Genomic DNA, 14,642 nt, shown 5'->3' on the forward strand with positions numbered 1-14,642 from the left:
GCTCTTGAAGAGAGAGAGCAGGACCCTGCAGTTTGAGAGAGAAGGGCCTCACAGCAAGAAAGGGGAAAGCAGCTTCACAAAGTAGAAACAAGGGGCAAATAGAGATAGTTTAGGTAGAGAGTGTTAGAAAACAAGGGGTTCCAAGCACTTGCACAGACACTGGGTCTGGAATAGCAAGGAGGATGAAGGCCATAGAGATAAGGGCTGGAGAGCAGCTCGAAAAAAACATTTGGCAGGGAGGTGATTAGATGTCTACAGGGCAAGTTGAAACTGGTTTGGGGGATGCCCCCCCTTCAGGGTCAGAAGTTTGCAGCGAGGAAGACTACGAGCCTTTGTGAGGAAGACTGCAAGCCTTCATCATCACGACCTACTACGCCCGCGCAAGGGGGGGAGAGACTGCATGCTAATGGACTCTCGGGAATGTAATGAAGATGTATCTGAATTCCTGTCAACTACTGATTATGTATTAGTTTGACCTATAACTATAGCACCATTTCTCCTGACGGGGTGCAAGTTAGGTGGAACGATCCCCCTTGCACCAGGGTGTACGCGCGTCACCAATAAACACATAGCTGCTCCATATCCTTACTGGCTATAGGGTCTGATTTCTGCACGTCAGTCTGTCACATAGGTCTGGGTAGGAACTTACTGGCGTTGGCAGGGCCCTTTCTTGCCACTCCTCTGTTATTATCGATTAAATCTATCAAGAAATCATAATGGCTGTTCTCTGTAAAACCAACACGTAACCTTGTTCCTTCTGCAAGCAACCAAGCCCAACACACGCTGGTAGTGTTGGTAGCTTCTACACTGGTAGAAGGGAAGATAAATCCCTGCAACGTGCTGAACTGCTGTGTAGAATGAGCTCTGTTTTAATCTCGTTCCTCTACGATGCTCAGCTTTCCTAGCTTCTCCCCTGCCTAAGCACACCCTTCTGTCCCTTGGCATTAACCATCACGCACAGCGGGATCAAATCTGAGCTCTCCTCCTGCTTCTTTCCAGAAGGATGAGACAAACAGCAGAAAACAACCAGCCTACACAGCTAACTCGTTTGGGGTTGCTCCGGACGTTTGGATGTTCCCTTCCATGGCCCAGGCCAAGCTCGCTGAGCTGCTCCTCCTTTGTGCAGGGGAAGACCGGTGCAGGTGCAATGCGCTGGCAAATCCACCTGCAGAAAACACTGCCATTCCCTTTAGAAACAAAGAAACCACTCTGCCCTTGCTCCTGAGCCTGGTCCCTGCCTCCACCTGCAGGGCTTGGCTATCCTGGCTCTGTTCATGGGCCACTAAATGAAATCCAGACAACAGAAACAAAAAGAGGCAGAGGACTGGCACTAATACTTCCCCGTTGGCGGGAATCTCAACAGAAAGTGTTGTGCTAAAGCTGTGAGGTTCAGGGAACACCCCTATCAAGGCAAAAGACGTAGTATGGAAGCTTTGGTTAGTCTTCCGACTAGAAGAAGAGAAAGGACTATTACCTCCTATTTTATTTTTCTTTCAGTCTCTCTCGTCATGTAGATCTGAGGATGACCAAAGCCTGTTGCCCCAAGCATTGCTGAACCCATCAAAATGGTTGCTCAGAGGTATTGCACCGGCACATCGCACAGAAGAACTGTGTAACCTAAGTAGCAAGGGGTGAACAAAGGGGAGCGGCTAACATTCATTACCTCCTCTAAACTGATAGTCGTTGGCTTCTTGTCCCATCCAAATCCTGGCAAGCAGGATAACAAAGATTTAGTGATGTTTACAACTGTGGTAGGGATTGCTGGATACAACCAGCCACCCAAGGCTGAGCACGCTTTCCGATCCCTTTCGCAATTCTAGAAATACCCAGAAGAGCTCCGTGTTCTCTTGCTTTCATTTCCTTACATGAACCATTTTCAAATGCACGTTGTTATAGGCTGACACAAGATCTAGGGCCTAAAGCCACAGCCACAGAGGTGGACACTGGCCCCAGGGCCTGAATCCATATCTACAGCCAGACAGGCCGGCACCAGCTCTGGGGCTTAAAGCCAAAGCCAGAGAAGCTGGCAAGGTCCCTGGGACGTAAGTCCACAGCCAGAGAGGCCGGCACCAGCCCTGTGGCCTAAAAAAAAGGACAGAGAAACTGGCACCAGCCTCGGGGCCTGGAACTACAGCCACAGCTGGAGAGGCCACTAGCAGCTTTGGACCTAAAGCCACAGCCACAGCCAGACAAACCAGCACGGACCCTGGGGCCTGAAGCCACAGGCTCAGCCTGAGAGACCGGCACCAGCTCTGGGGTCTAAAGCCACAAAAAAAGAGGCCAGCACTGAGCCCAGGCCCTAAAGCCACAGCCTGAGAGGCTGACGCCGGCCATGGGGCTTAAAGCAAAAGCCACAGCCAGGCAGGCCAAAAAAGGCCCTGGGGACTAAAGGCACAGCTTGAAAGGCTTGAAACAGTGCAGGGGCTTAAAGCCACAGCCAAACTTAGAGAGGCCGGCACCTGAAGCCCCAACCAGCAAGGCCAGCACCGGCCCAAGGGCCTGAAGTCACAGCCAGAGAGGCCTACACTGGCCCCAGGGCCTAAAGCCCCAGCCCCAGTCTGAGAAACCAGCACCAGCCCCAAGGCCTGAGGCCACAGCCACACAGGCTGCCATTGATCCCAGGGCCTAAAGCCACAGCCCAAAAGGCCAGCACTGGCCCCGAGGCCTAAAGCCACAGCCAGAGAGGCTGGAACCAGGCCAAGGGCCTAAAGCCACAGCCATGGCACAAGAGGCCAACACCAGCTTTGAATATAAATCCACAGCCCAAGAGGCCTATACCAGCCCGAGGCCTGAAGGTACAGCCACAGCCCGAGGGGGCTACATCGGCCCTGAAGCCTAACGCCACAGCCAGACAGACCTGCACCAGCCCCGGGACATTCAGGCGTGCATTGCTATTGGTTTCCAGTGATTCCTCTGGGACTCCATTGACCACTATGAAGCCCTATTGGTCTTTTCTGTTTTTTATTGGGCTGCACAAGAGTCGTCTTCACTTCTCCATTCCTGTTCTTCAGATAACCCCATTGGGTGACCCTAAGATGTGGAGCTGGGAGGCGTCCATTTCCTTCGCTTATGATGAAAGCAGAAGGGCGATGCGGGCACTCGCTGAGGTCACAACCACTGCTGGGTTGGGAGCGTTTGTGCCACAGCTGGTGAGCAGAGCTGGTGCTCTGGTGAGCGTGCTGCACGCAGAGACTGAGCTCTGGGCCTTCTGTGGAACAGATCACCCTGCGAGAGCCCGACGGAAGCACCGCGTGTGCACTCGTCGGTACTTTCTGCAGGATTCCTGTCCCAAAGGAGATTCCGGGATCGAGGCGGTCTTAGGAAGAGGGAAGCCAGCTCTTTCCAAGGGCCGGGGAAGTTCCTGCAGAGAGAGCCTCTGGAACTTCAGCTTCCTCTGAGCCTTCAGCAGCCATGTCTCAGCAAGGAGACGACCGCGGTTCCAATTGCTGCCGTGTGAGTGGCAAGGTATGGCTGGGCCTCTTCTGCTTGGTGCTTCCGTTTCCTTGTTTTCAAGGGGAAGGGACGGAGCAGGGGGAGCCCTGCTGGTCCTTGGTGACCTCAGGAACCGGTTGGATTCAGCGCTCACTGCTGACAGCCTGGGCTAACAACGTGGACGTGGCTCAGGCTGTCTTTTCCCATAGTGATAATCAGTGTCTCAGCACTCTGATATCCCATGTGTGGCACGATCTGGAACCTCTCTGCAAACCTTGGCTGCCCGTTCCCACCACCGTTTCTCCCTTTCTCTCTTCAGAAGTGGCGCGGTGCGGTTCCCCGCGGTTGGGAGCAGCAGCCAGCAGGCTGCCAGAGATCCAACCGCGCCTTGCAGCGCACAGAGGGACGCAACAGGGACGGACGGTCCTTCCTGCCATACAGAAGTGAGTTTCTTCAGCCCTCTGTCGCAAAGTGTGGAGGAATGAATTTTGAGTATTCCTTCTGAGCGGGTGCAGTGCTGTAGGGGATGTCAAGTAAGCATCCATTTGGAGTGCAGGAAGGAGCAGTGCAAAGTGAACTATCAATCCGTTTGTGTTTGGGCTGTCAAAGTAGCATCTTTCTGTTTCCTGGGGGGACGTGGGCTTACTGCATGATATCTCTGCTGCCGCCTGCTGGTGCCTGTGAAATCAACGTTGTTGATTTTTTACAATGTTTCTGTAGGGATGGATCCTGCGCGTCCATGGAGTGGTGCTGGGCAAGGGGGGAAATGGAAAGCCTCCGCAGGTAAGAAGCTCATGTGAGCTGTGCTATGGGTATGCGCCTCTAAATAGGGCTGCATGAAGGGCAGTGTGTGCGATGGAGGGGAGAGGAAAGGGCACTGCACATCCGTGCTGGGAACCCAACGTTCACCCAAGATCCTAAGATCCCTTACCGTGAGCACTCGAGACATCCTAGCATGATGGCCCATTCTGCAGACCGCAAGGACTGCAAGGACTCTCTTTCAATGTTGTTGCTTCTCCTTTCCTGATTATCACAGAGAGAGGTGCCGAGCCCAACGGAAAGATCTACGCAAAAGCGGTGCAGGAAGTCCTTCTGGAGAGAGCTCATCTCCAGGCTGGAGGGCTTCCTACAACAGCAGGTCCCAACACAGGGGGAAGACCTTCCCCTGCTGTGTGCCCCCGCTCTGTCTCCAAGTCCTTGGCTGGATGTAAACGCAAGGGCTTGGAAGAAGCGAAGCCAACAGCAGCGCAGCTGCCTGCTAACAAAAGAGTGAGGGGGCCGAGCGGAGACAGCGTGCCAGCTCCAGCAGCACACCCTGGGCCTGCTGCAGCGCGGAGCTCCAAGCTAAGAGGTGAGAAGGTGCTGTGGGACCCACCCTGGTGAGCTGCTGCCCTTTTCAAGCCCTTTTCAAGTTTGCTCAGGGTTCGCTTTGCTTTTTCCTTCTCTGTGGAGGGGACAAGAGTGGAAGGCTACAAAGTCCAAAGGCAGTGAGGTGCCAGAACACGTAACCCCATCTCCTTCCATTAACTCCATGGTGGTCTTCTGCACATCCCCCTGGAAATGTCATTCACTGGGAAACTTCCTAGTCCCGTTTCCTCTGTTTTTTTTGCTGCCTTCTGCCTGTACGGCACCCCTGTTTCTGCAGTTGTGCTGCTGACAAAATGCATTCATGTTTATTCTTGCTTTCTAGCGAGAAGACGCCAAGAGAAAGAGAGGAGAGGGGAATCGATGAAGGCTGCCCTCAGAGCTGCCGCTGCACGTGCAGAGGTGAGTCCTTGGTGAAGGCAGACACGGCTCTGGTTGTTCTCAGGGCCTCTGTCTGTCAGACATGAAAGAAAGAGACTGTAAATTCCCGAGGGAAGAGGTGTCCTGTTTCTACCCTCGCTCCGTTTCTTTCCAGGCCTCCGCAGTGAACAGCCTTGTGGAGATGATGCAGAAGCTGCAGCTGAAGGACTGAGAGGAGGAGCGTCAGCAGGCAGCGGCTGCAGTGCGCGGCGTTACAGGGCAGCGCTGCGAGTGCTGCCCACCTCAGCACTCCAACTTCAGATGGAGTCAATAAAAACCAGTCACAATGAGAGATTCACACAGAGCGCACGGCCTCATTTGTCCAGCGGCACTCGGAGAGCTGCTGCACCACCTCCTCGTTATTGGTCTCGCAGCGCTCACTCAGAACTCCCACAGCTCCGTCAGCAAATGCTGCCATCCAGTGATGCAGCGGAGGCAGCAGTCCTTTGCACTGCCCACAAACAGACAGTCTGCAAAGCACGTGCAGAGAGCTGCGAGGAACAAAGCCTGGCCACGAGCGTGCTAACTTGGAGAGCAACGCTGTGCAGATGGCTGAGTTTCCCAGGGCAGCACTGAGTGTTTTTGGCTTTGATGACGAGTGTATAATGAGCAAAGTTCATCAAAAGGACGGCGTTTTCTCAGAAAGTGACAGGCTGTTGGTCCAGAGCAGCATCTCTGCAGCTTAGGACCACCAGGCCGCCATCCCGGCACTGTTCTGCTTACAGACAGCACTCCAGGTTCTCCTGGTGTGGCACACAGAGGGCGTCCCTCTGCCGTGCAGCCCTCCCCAGTGCCTGCCTGCCTGTCACTGCTCCGGCTGGGATGGAGCTGTTTCCTTTGCAGTGCCTGCTATGGCGCTGTGTCCTGGTTCTGTCAGCGCTCTGTGCCGTCCTGCAGGCTGTTGTGCAGAGCGCAGTGCTGCGGAGCTGTGCTTCCCGGCCCTGTGCTCTCCAGCACTCTGGCGGGACTTCCGCCGCTCCCAGATATCTCCCGTTCCCAGGAGCCTCCACTGCCCCCTTGCACGCGCATCTGTGTGTACGGATGTGTGCAGAACCATACACCCACGTGCAAAGACTTCTCCGCACACACACCTGTGCATTCACACACACGTGCAAGTGCATCCTTGCACAGCCCTGTGTGCGCACTCAATTCGTGTGCACGCAAGTGTGTGCAAAACCCAACAGCCTTGTGCAAAGACCTTCATGCACGCATTCGTGTTCATGCATACACACACATGCGTGCACACCATCCTTCTGCACACCCACGTGCATAAAGACACAAGCGCAGCTCTAGCCTTGCACACAGCCATCTGCACGCACACACGTGCAAAACTTTCACCCACAGACACCGTGCACACGCCCACGTGCAGTGCACACTCATGCTCAGCACCATCTTTGCACACCCCCGTATGCACACATACCTGCACTCACAGCTCGAGGACAAAATGCCGCTCACGTGGCACAGCCAACACGCAGGCAGTGGGCAATGTCAGGAGGAAAGGTGCCCCGTTACGCTCATTCATTCTCCTCTCTTTAATGCAGGCATTGGGGCACAGCTGGAGCCCCATCCTGAGATGTGGATTGCTGCGGGGTTCCTCATCAGTGGGCTATGGGGGTCCTGGGATGGTGATGGGGGTCCTGTCAGGGACTGTGGGAGTCGGAGAACACAGGAGGGGTCTGAGGCATAAAGGGAGGTCTGAGCCTCCCTCAAATCGGAGGGATCCTTGAAGAACCGTGGGGGACGTGGGGTGCTGCTGGGGACTGTGGGGCTCTGCGAGGTCCCAGGTTGGCGGTGGGGGAGGTGTACCAGGTCAGAGAAAGTACTTGAGGAGCTATGTGGGTCTGTGGGAGAGGTTGTGGGGGATATAGAATGGATATGACAACACAGCCTGCAGGAGCAGAATGCTGTTCAGGAGAAGACAAGATGTGGGCTGCAAGAGGGACGCGGGAGTATGGGGTGCTATGGGAGGATGTGGGGAGCAGTTTGAGGTAAAAAAAAAAAAAAGGGGGGGAAGGGGGCAGCGGTGTAGGAGGGGTTTCATTTCTTCCTGAGAGGGGACTGGGGGTCCATGCAGCCCAAAGGTGGGGCCCTGAGCCGTAACCCCACATGAGCCTTAAGCCAAGATGATCTCATCACCCTGTATGTGCATGACCCCATGGCTATACGTGACCCACAGCCCTGGGTGAACCACACCCCCACAAGACCCTGTGACTCCCTGACCCTTCCTGCCCCCAACACGCTGCGACCCGATGCCATGTGGCCCCAGAACTCTGGGATCCCTGCCCCCACCTCATCCCAACCAACCCAACTCAACCAACCCAACGGGAGCAGAAGGAACTCACTGAGGAGAGTGAAGTAACGCCACAGCAATCAGGAAGGAGCTTTGCTGCTGCACGAAGAGCTGTGCCTGATGGAATATCAGGGATGAGAGCGTTTCTTGCACACCCTGCACGCACCTGGGGGGATGTGCTAGGACGTGGGGAAGCCTTACGGGGTGGTGGGGCAGTTAAAGGACACCTATGGGAGGGCTACAGGGGCACTTTGGGGCAGCTATGAAGCAGAGCAACACCTAGGAGCTGCCTTGACCCAACACACAGCTTGTGGTGGAACTGCTGCTGGCCATGGGCCATGGGCAGTGATGGCGCTGCTCTAGGATGGCTCTGGGGCTGCTATGGTTCATACTCATGGAATCTCTTCCTTAGCCCTCCACTAACCCCTGCACCCCCATCTTACCCCCCAAGATGAGGGTCAGGGGCAGATACAGAGCGCTATTCTACAGCGGCCCCAGAGCCACCCTAGAGTACTTCCTGACCTAGCCAGTAACAGACCCATCACTGCCCTCAGCCTCATATGGGCTTACGGTGCTCACACGGTTATGGGTCATGTGGAGCCTTGGGCTCATGCAGAGTTATATGGGGCTCTGGGCTCACGTGGGGTTATGGATCAGGGCTCCACCTTTGGGCCAAAGGGAACCCCAATCCCCTCCCAGGAAGAAATCAACCAGTGCACTCCAACACCACCGCACATCCTCCATTCTCACCCCAAACCGCTCCCCACGTGCCCCCACAACCCCTACGTTCCTGGACCCACAGTGCCCCTCACATCCCTTTCACCCACAGCTGTGCCCTGCACCTGCTCCAGCCCCGCATTCCTCTCCTGCAGCAGCCACCCCTGCCCCAGCACCCTATGGCTGTACAAGAGCTTGATGGGGATGGGGTTGAGGAGGGCCCTCAGGTGGGCTATGGGGTTCCTGGGATGGTGACAGGGGTGCTGCTGTCAGGGACCGTGGGAATCGATGAGATCCCGGGGTTGGGGTCTTGGAGGTGGGAAAGGAGGTCTGAGGGAGGAAATAGAGGAAATACGGGGGTTCTGTGGTAGCCCAGTGGGTTACATGGGGTGATGCTGGGGACTGTGGGGCTCCGTGTGCGTATGGGCCAGCTACGGGGGGGGCGTACCGGGTCTGAGGAGGTCCTAGAGGGTGTATGGTGCTCTGTGGGGGGCTACAGGGCGTCTCTAGGGGTCTTGCTGGGGAAACACTGGGGTGGATATTGGGGCTTTGAGGGAATGATGGGTGGGCTGTCATGGGAAAGCAAAGAGCAACCTTGGGGAAAGCAAGGGACAACCAGGAGGATGGATGGGAATCCTACAGGAATGCAAGGGGAATCCAGGCTGAGGCAAGGGGACAGCTAGGGGAAGAACAGGGGGACGTCCCAGCAACTGACTTCTTCTTTCACAGCCACATCTTCTACTTCCCAACTCAGCTGCAAAGCTGCCAGACGAGCTGCAGTACCGCTGCCCGGCTCCTGCCTGGGTCAGAAAGAGCTGCACGTTAACGGGGTGCAATTGACATTCAAAAGCCAACTCCATCACGGCAGTCACACAGCCATCCCCTTCAGTATCTCTTACAGGCAGACGGCCATGCCCTTGCACAGGAACCGTTCCTACGGAGTGAGGGAAGTCCTTCACTGCCTTAGGACGTGAGTAATAGGGGAAGGGCCCCAAACCATTCAGAACATGCTTCAGAACATGCTATCGAGCCACCGACTTTGGCAGCTAAACACACCTTCTCCGTCAAGAATTAGCAAGACCAATTAATGCCCCACATTCCCCTATATTCCACTCACACCTACCTACTGCTCCATACCTCCTGTAACCCCCCACGGCCCCCAAGAGCCACCCCTACAGCCCCCCACGGCCCCACATTACCCTACAGCCCCCTCAGCTCCCACATCCCCACCACATCTCCCCCACTGCCCCTACACCCACAGACCACCTCAGCCCCGGGGGGCACCGGGAGCAGCGCTGGAGGCTCGGGGGGGCCCGGCCCGGATGCGGGCAGCAGCGCTGCGGCGGTGGGGGCCCCGAGTCCTTCAGCCGTCCCAAATCCCCGCATCCCACGGCCGAGCGGAGGGGAGGGGTGCGGACGGGAGCGGAGGGGACGGCGCGGGGATTCGGGCCGCGCTCGGTTCCTCTCCCCGGCATGGAGCCGTTCTCCCGCACACCTCCGGCGCCGCTGTCCTCAGCACCGCTCCCGTCATGCCGCGCTTCCGTCTCGGTGCTGCCCGCATCCGGGGAGATGCCACCGGGGGCGGGACGGAGCTGCCGCTGACCATTGAGGGGCCAGCGAGGTCGAGACGGAGCTGCCGCTGACCAATGAGATGCCGGACGGAACGGGATGGACCTGCCGCTGACCACTCAGAGGCCACCGGGGGCGGGATGGAAATGCCGCTGACCAATCAGAGGCCGGCAGGGGCCGGCGCCGTGCTGGGAGCGCAGCGGAAACCCCGAAAGCAGCGGCAGCGGCGGGAAGGGGCTCCAAGGAGCAAAGAAGTTCCTTACTGTGAGGCTGCCATGGCAGACGTTTTCTTTGGAATATACAAGTGGTGTTCCAGGTATCCTGTGAGGTCTTCAACAGTCACATCATCGACATAGGTGGGAGCCTCCTCAGAATAGGATGTGGGAGAAGTCCACGAGGCTGTTTCACAGAGGGGTCTGTTAAGCGTGGATAAGGAGAAACAAGCTGAGGTTTGGCTGTTGTGTGAGTCAGAGTGGAAGGATGAGGGCAGAGCGAGGCAGTTCTCCCGTGACAGAGCGCAGTGTCTCCTGGTGGAGGCAGAAATCCCCACCGTGCTCAGTGCTGTTCCCTGCCACCACGTCAGCCCACGTCCCCTGCTGGGGACAGCGTGCTGCCAGCATATGCCGGGTCACCTGCTGTCCGTGGGGACCGGGTAACGGCACGGAGCAGTGTGAGGACTGCAGCCCCGCTTAGCAGTGTGCCCCGTGGATGTGGGGCTGCCCCATGGCTGTGGCCGCTGCAGTGAGGGCTCCTCCGTGGGGCTGCGGTGTGTGCCTGCCTGCCTGCCATCCCAGGGTGGGCCGGGAGAGGAGAGCAGCTGAGCTGGCATGGTGCCTGCGCCTGGGGAGCTATTTGGAGATGCGTTTGATGTCTCCGCCGCAAGGGTGATGGATGCTGGGGCGAACGTCGTGATGGCACAGCCAACGCTCTGTGCTGGGCTTTGAAGTCCCCCGAGCGGAGCATCCCAGCTCGCAGATTTGGGAAGACATGGACTACGGGGCAGGAGATGCTACTTGCCAAGGCGGCTACGTGAGGAGCAGCCTCAGAGCTCAACATCCCAGCTGCACCCTGCTCCAGGAGGACGCAGGAGTTCCCCGTCAGCTGTCCCTTCCTCCGCATCTCTGTCACTGTGTCCCCGGTGTGCAGAGCCCGGTGAGATGCCGCCACGCACCGTGGGCTCCTGAAGCCATGGAGCAGCACAGACCCAAGGAGGAGGACGAGCAGGCTGAGGTGATGCTGCCCGTTGCTTGCAGTGGGTGCTGCAGCTTGCCTGGAGGAAGCCCCCACAGTAACTCAGGTATGTCCTTCTCTTGGGGCTGCGCTCTGGCTTTTCTGGGCAAGTCTTGAGCAGGAGAAAGGCTTTGCTTTGGGCAGGACTTCAGGCACTTGCTGTGCTCCGGGGAGTGTTGGCAGTAAGGAGAGTTCTGTGGGGCATTTTGTCCCCCTTTTCCCTGCTGGAGCCCCACATTGCGCCACTTCACACTTCAAAGTTCTGGGGGAATTATTCATTAATTATTTAATAGCTGACCAATGACTATTTTTTCCTTGTAAAGCCAGGTTTCATCTGTAAGATTGTCCCTCGGAGGGGAGGAGGATGCTGGGAGCAGAGCCCACCGAGGGGCTCCCGTATCTCCCTGCGGCCCCCCAATCCCTTCCAGCAGCAGGACCTTGGAGCGGGGTGGCAGGGGCTGAGGGCTCCTGGGGTGCCCCAAGGAGGGCTCCTGGGGCTGTCAGCAGCACAAGAATGAGATCATCCCCGTGGCAGCCCCAGGAACATGGGCGGGTGGGATCGGCGCGGTGGCCCTGCTGCATCGGGCGCCTGCGGGTCCTTTGTGCGCGGAGCAGACGGGGACATCCCTGCTCGCTGTGGGGCTCCACGGGGCCTCATGTTGGGATGGCTGTGTGCCCCCCAGGACCCCCTGGCAGCTCACAGCCCACCTACAGGAGAGCTGGGGGGAACTTGTTACAAGGGCAGGTAGCGACTGGACGAGGGGAAACGGCTTTGAAGTGGGAGAGTGTAGGTTGAGAGCAGCGACTGGGAAGAGATTCCTGGACAGGTTCCCCAGCAAGTTTGTGACTGTCCCCTCCCTGGAGGCCTTCAAGGCCAGGCTGGATGGGGCTGTGAGCAGCCTGGTCTCGAGGGAGGTGTCCCTACCTGCAGCAGGGGGTTGGAACGAGGTGATCTCAGAGGCCCCTTCCGAAACAAACCATTCTGCCAATCTATGAGACTATATACAGTTTTTATTCGAGTTACAAAAATAAACTGTACTACTATGTGACTGAATATGGCTTTCAGTTAAGTATACATCATTTCAGCCACAGGAGTCTATGCAACGATGTACAGTTTTTCTCTTAATTACAAAACTAAACTGTACATGAAACAGAACATTACAAATATGGCACAAACGAGCCATTTAAATTTCTGATAACGCTTAGGACTGTGACTGTTTTTGCTGTTTGGTTATGAATACATCATTTCTGCCATGGCAGACATTTTCTTTGGTATATGCAGATGGTGTTCCAGGTACCCTGCCAGGTCTTCCACAGTCACGTCACTGACATAAGCGTGAGCCTCCACAGAACGGGATGCGGGAGGGCTGCACAGGGCTGTTTCACAGATGGATCTGTGAAGCGTGGATAAGGAAAGGAAAAGTGAGGTTTGGCTGTTGTGTGAGTCAGAGTGAGACGATGAGGGCAGAGCGAGGCAGTTCTCCCGTGACTTCCCCACAGGCCCCGCAGCGGTGGTTCAGCAGAGGTTCAGCTGTGGCTCTTCTGCCATGGCTGGCCTCAAAGTGAGGACTGTGTCTGTCCTCTGTGCCGTGTTCTGCTGTAGCACAAACACTGGAACGGACGTGAGTCTTTGGTGTGTGTGACCGGGTTTTGTGTTTTGTGCCGCAGTGCGTAAACGTGGGAGGATACAGGACAGGAGACCTGGAACGTCCGTGCCGTGAGAGACCGGCCGGTCCTCCTGCAGTCCTCTCACACCTGCAGGGTCAGAACAGGTGAACAGGTAGGTAAATACGGGACCTGTGCCGTTGCTCACGCAGCTCTGTGGCGTGGCTCATGGCACCTAACGTGGGTGTTGCTCTTTTCTTTTTGCTTCCAAGACTGAGACGGCTGTTGGTGTGCAGTCCCTGACAGGAGCAGCGGAAGAGCCTTAAGGAAGCGGGGCTCTCCCAGAAGAGAGAGGCACGCAAACACTGCTGCTGTAAAGGTACTTCCCCGCAGTTCTTCCGTGTTTAAGGGACTGGGCTTTACTGGAGGTGCTTTGTCTTGGCCACTGCCACTCCAAACCGAGCTGCAGTGCAGAAGCTGGCTATCAGAGCTACTGGCAGCATCGCACTGAATATCCAGGTAGTTCACAGCAGCAATGAAGGGGGGAGGAGGAGGTAAAGGAGAGAGGGCCGCGTTACAGCGGTGCCTCAGCGCACGGCGTCAGCATCCCGATTCGGCCCCGCAGCTTCAGGTGATGGGCTGCGACAATTGCGTGTGCAGCCCTGAGCTCCTCTGCACTCAGCGGTGAGAAACGGGACCCGCCAGAGATCTGTCAGAGCGCTCCGTCTCTGCTGAGCGCGGTACCGACAGCCGCGCACCGCTCCGCGCCACTCACCGCGCCGCGTCCACCCGCAGCTCCTGGAGGGCCGTCCGCAGGCTGCGCTCCTCCTCGTCCTCGTCGTCGTCGTCCTCGTCCTCGTCGTCGTCCTGCTGCTGCTGCTGCTGCTCCTCCTCGTCCTCGTGCCGCCTGTTTGCAAGCCAAGGACACGTGAAAGGAACGTCAGCGGGACTGAGGCGGAGCTGCACCCAGCCTGTGGTGGGCGACCCAATAAAAGCCAACTGTTTCGTAAGCGTGATTCCTCGCTCCTCTCTCAGCGGGTATTTTTTCGCCAAAGAGGTGTTGCTGAGCAGCAGGATCCGTTCCTGAGGCAGCACGAACGAGCGGTGCCAAAGCTCGCCACTGCGCCCGGGAGTGCCCCGTAGCAGCACGGCAGGCTGCATGAGCTCGGGAGCCCCTGAGGCGGAGAACAGCAACGCTCGGGGCCTGCAGGCACGGCAGGGCAGCGCGGGAAGGAGCCGCTCGGTGCCCCGCGGGGTGACCGCACCGCAGCAGTGCGCGGAGCCGCCGCTTTGGGCAGATCGCCCCGCGGCTTCGTGCTGCCGCTGCGGAGGTTGGCCGGGAGACGGCACGAAAGGAGCGCCGAAGCGCTGCGCTGCGCTGCGCTGCCGCGTCTGCCCGGCACCGGCACCGGCACTGAAGGGACGGCCCTTCGGAAGCGCTGCTCAGAGCAGGGCGCCTTTCCGCCCAACGCCGTTAAAGGCTCCCAAGAAGGGGAAACGAGGAAAGGCTCCCAAGAAGGGGAAACGAGGAAAGGCTCCCAAGAAGGGGACGCGAGCGCGTACCGACAGCCGCGCACCGCTCCGCGCCACTCACCGCGCCGCGTCCAGCCGCAGCTTCTTGAGGGCCGTCCGCAGGCTCCGCTCGTCCTCGTCCTCGTCGTCGTCGTCGTCGTCGTCGTGCCGGTCCTCGTCGTGCCGCCGCTCGTCCTCCGCTGCCGGCTCCACGGGCGGACGGTCAGCGCGGTGCCAGGCGCTCCCGGCTGCAACGCACCGAGCGGGGCCGGCCGTTAGCGGCGATCGCACGGCCCGCACACGGGCGGCGCGGGGCCCGGGGCTCGCCGTCCCCGCACGGCCGTCCCCGCACGGCCCCGAGCTGCCCGAGCTGCCCGAGGCGCGGGGAGGAGCCGCCCGCAGCCAATGGCCGCCGCGCAGCCTCGCTCCGGCCCGGGGGGCGCCGAGCACAGCGGGAAGCGGTGCGAGCGCCGCTCGGGAGGAGCGCGCATGCGTGGGGCCG

General features: G+C 58.1%; 3 protein-coding genes across 10 annotated transcripts; 1 reads left to right on the forward strand and 2 right to left on the reverse strand.

The window, feature by feature from the left end:
• Positions 1 to 489: 489 nt before the first annotated feature.
• On the forward strand, positions 490 to 5,492 carry LOC121108163. Of its 2 annotated transcripts, XM_040655077.1 has the most exons (6): positions 490 to 3,465; positions 3,752 to 3,875; positions 4,153 to 4,215; positions 4,469 to 4,783; positions 5,123 to 5,199; positions 5,333 to 5,492. In XM_040655077.1, exons 1-6 carry the CDS (start codon positions 3,412 to 3,414, stop codon positions 5,387 to 5,389), a joined length of 690 nt encoding a protein of 229 aa, XP_040511011.1. In that variant the 5' UTR covers positions 490 to 3,411; the 3' UTR covers positions 5,390 to 5,492. The 2 variants fall into 2 exon arrangements, with proteins under 2 accessions (XP_040511011.1, XP_040511010.1); XM_040655076.1 differs by having other exon boundaries at positions 490 to 3,875.
• On the reverse strand, positions 5,084 to 9,852 carry LOC107057280. Of its 7 annotated transcripts, none has more exons than XR_006932303.1 (4): positions 9,491 to 9,750; positions 7,560 to 9,024; positions 6,638 to 6,864; positions 5,084 to 5,251 (listed from the first exon to the last, which is right to left on the reverse strand). XR_006932303.1 is itself a non-coding variant. In XM_046905072.1 (4 exons), exons 1-4 carry the CDS (start codon positions 9,828 to 9,830, stop codon positions 6,736 to 6,738), a joined length of 390 nt encoding a protein of 129 aa, XP_046761028.1. In that variant the 5' UTR covers positions 9,831 to 9,852; the 3' UTR covers positions 6,731 to 6,735. The 7 variants fall into 7 exon arrangements, 3 of the variants coding, with proteins under 3 accessions (XP_046761028.1, XP_040511012.1, XP_046761027.1); XM_046905072.1 differs by lacking the exon at positions 5,084 to 5,251 and having other exon boundaries at positions 6,731 to 6,864; positions 7,560 to 7,624; positions 8,940 to 9,024; positions 9,720 to 9,852; XM_040655078.2 differs by lacking the exon at positions 5,084 to 5,251 and having other exon boundaries at positions 6,731 to 6,864; positions 7,560 to 7,624; positions 8,940 to 9,024.
• A 2,162-nt stretch (positions 9,853 to 12,014) lies between these two features.
• LOC107057254 (nucleoplasmin-like protein ANO39) lies at positions 12,015 to 14,631 on the reverse strand. The gene is made up of 4 exons (XM_046905075.1): positions 14,493 to 14,631; positions 14,223 to 14,388; positions 13,404 to 14,042; positions 12,015 to 12,778 (listed from the first exon to the last, which is right to left on the reverse strand). The coding sequence occupies exons 1-4, from the start codon at positions 14,629 to 14,631 to the stop codon at positions 12,469 to 12,471; spliced, it is 1,254 nt and encodes a 417-aa protein (XP_046761031.1). The 3' UTR covers positions 12,015 to 12,468.
• Positions 14,632 to 14,642: the final 11 nt, after the last annotated feature.

Source organism: Gallus gallus, chromosome 37 (genome assembly GCF_016699485.2).
Source record: "Gallus gallus isolate bGalGal1 chromosome 37, bGalGal1.mat.broiler.GRCg7b, whole genome shotgun sequence".
Lineage (NCBI taxonomy): Eukaryota > Metazoa > Chordata > Aves > Galliformes > Phasianidae > Gallus > Gallus gallus.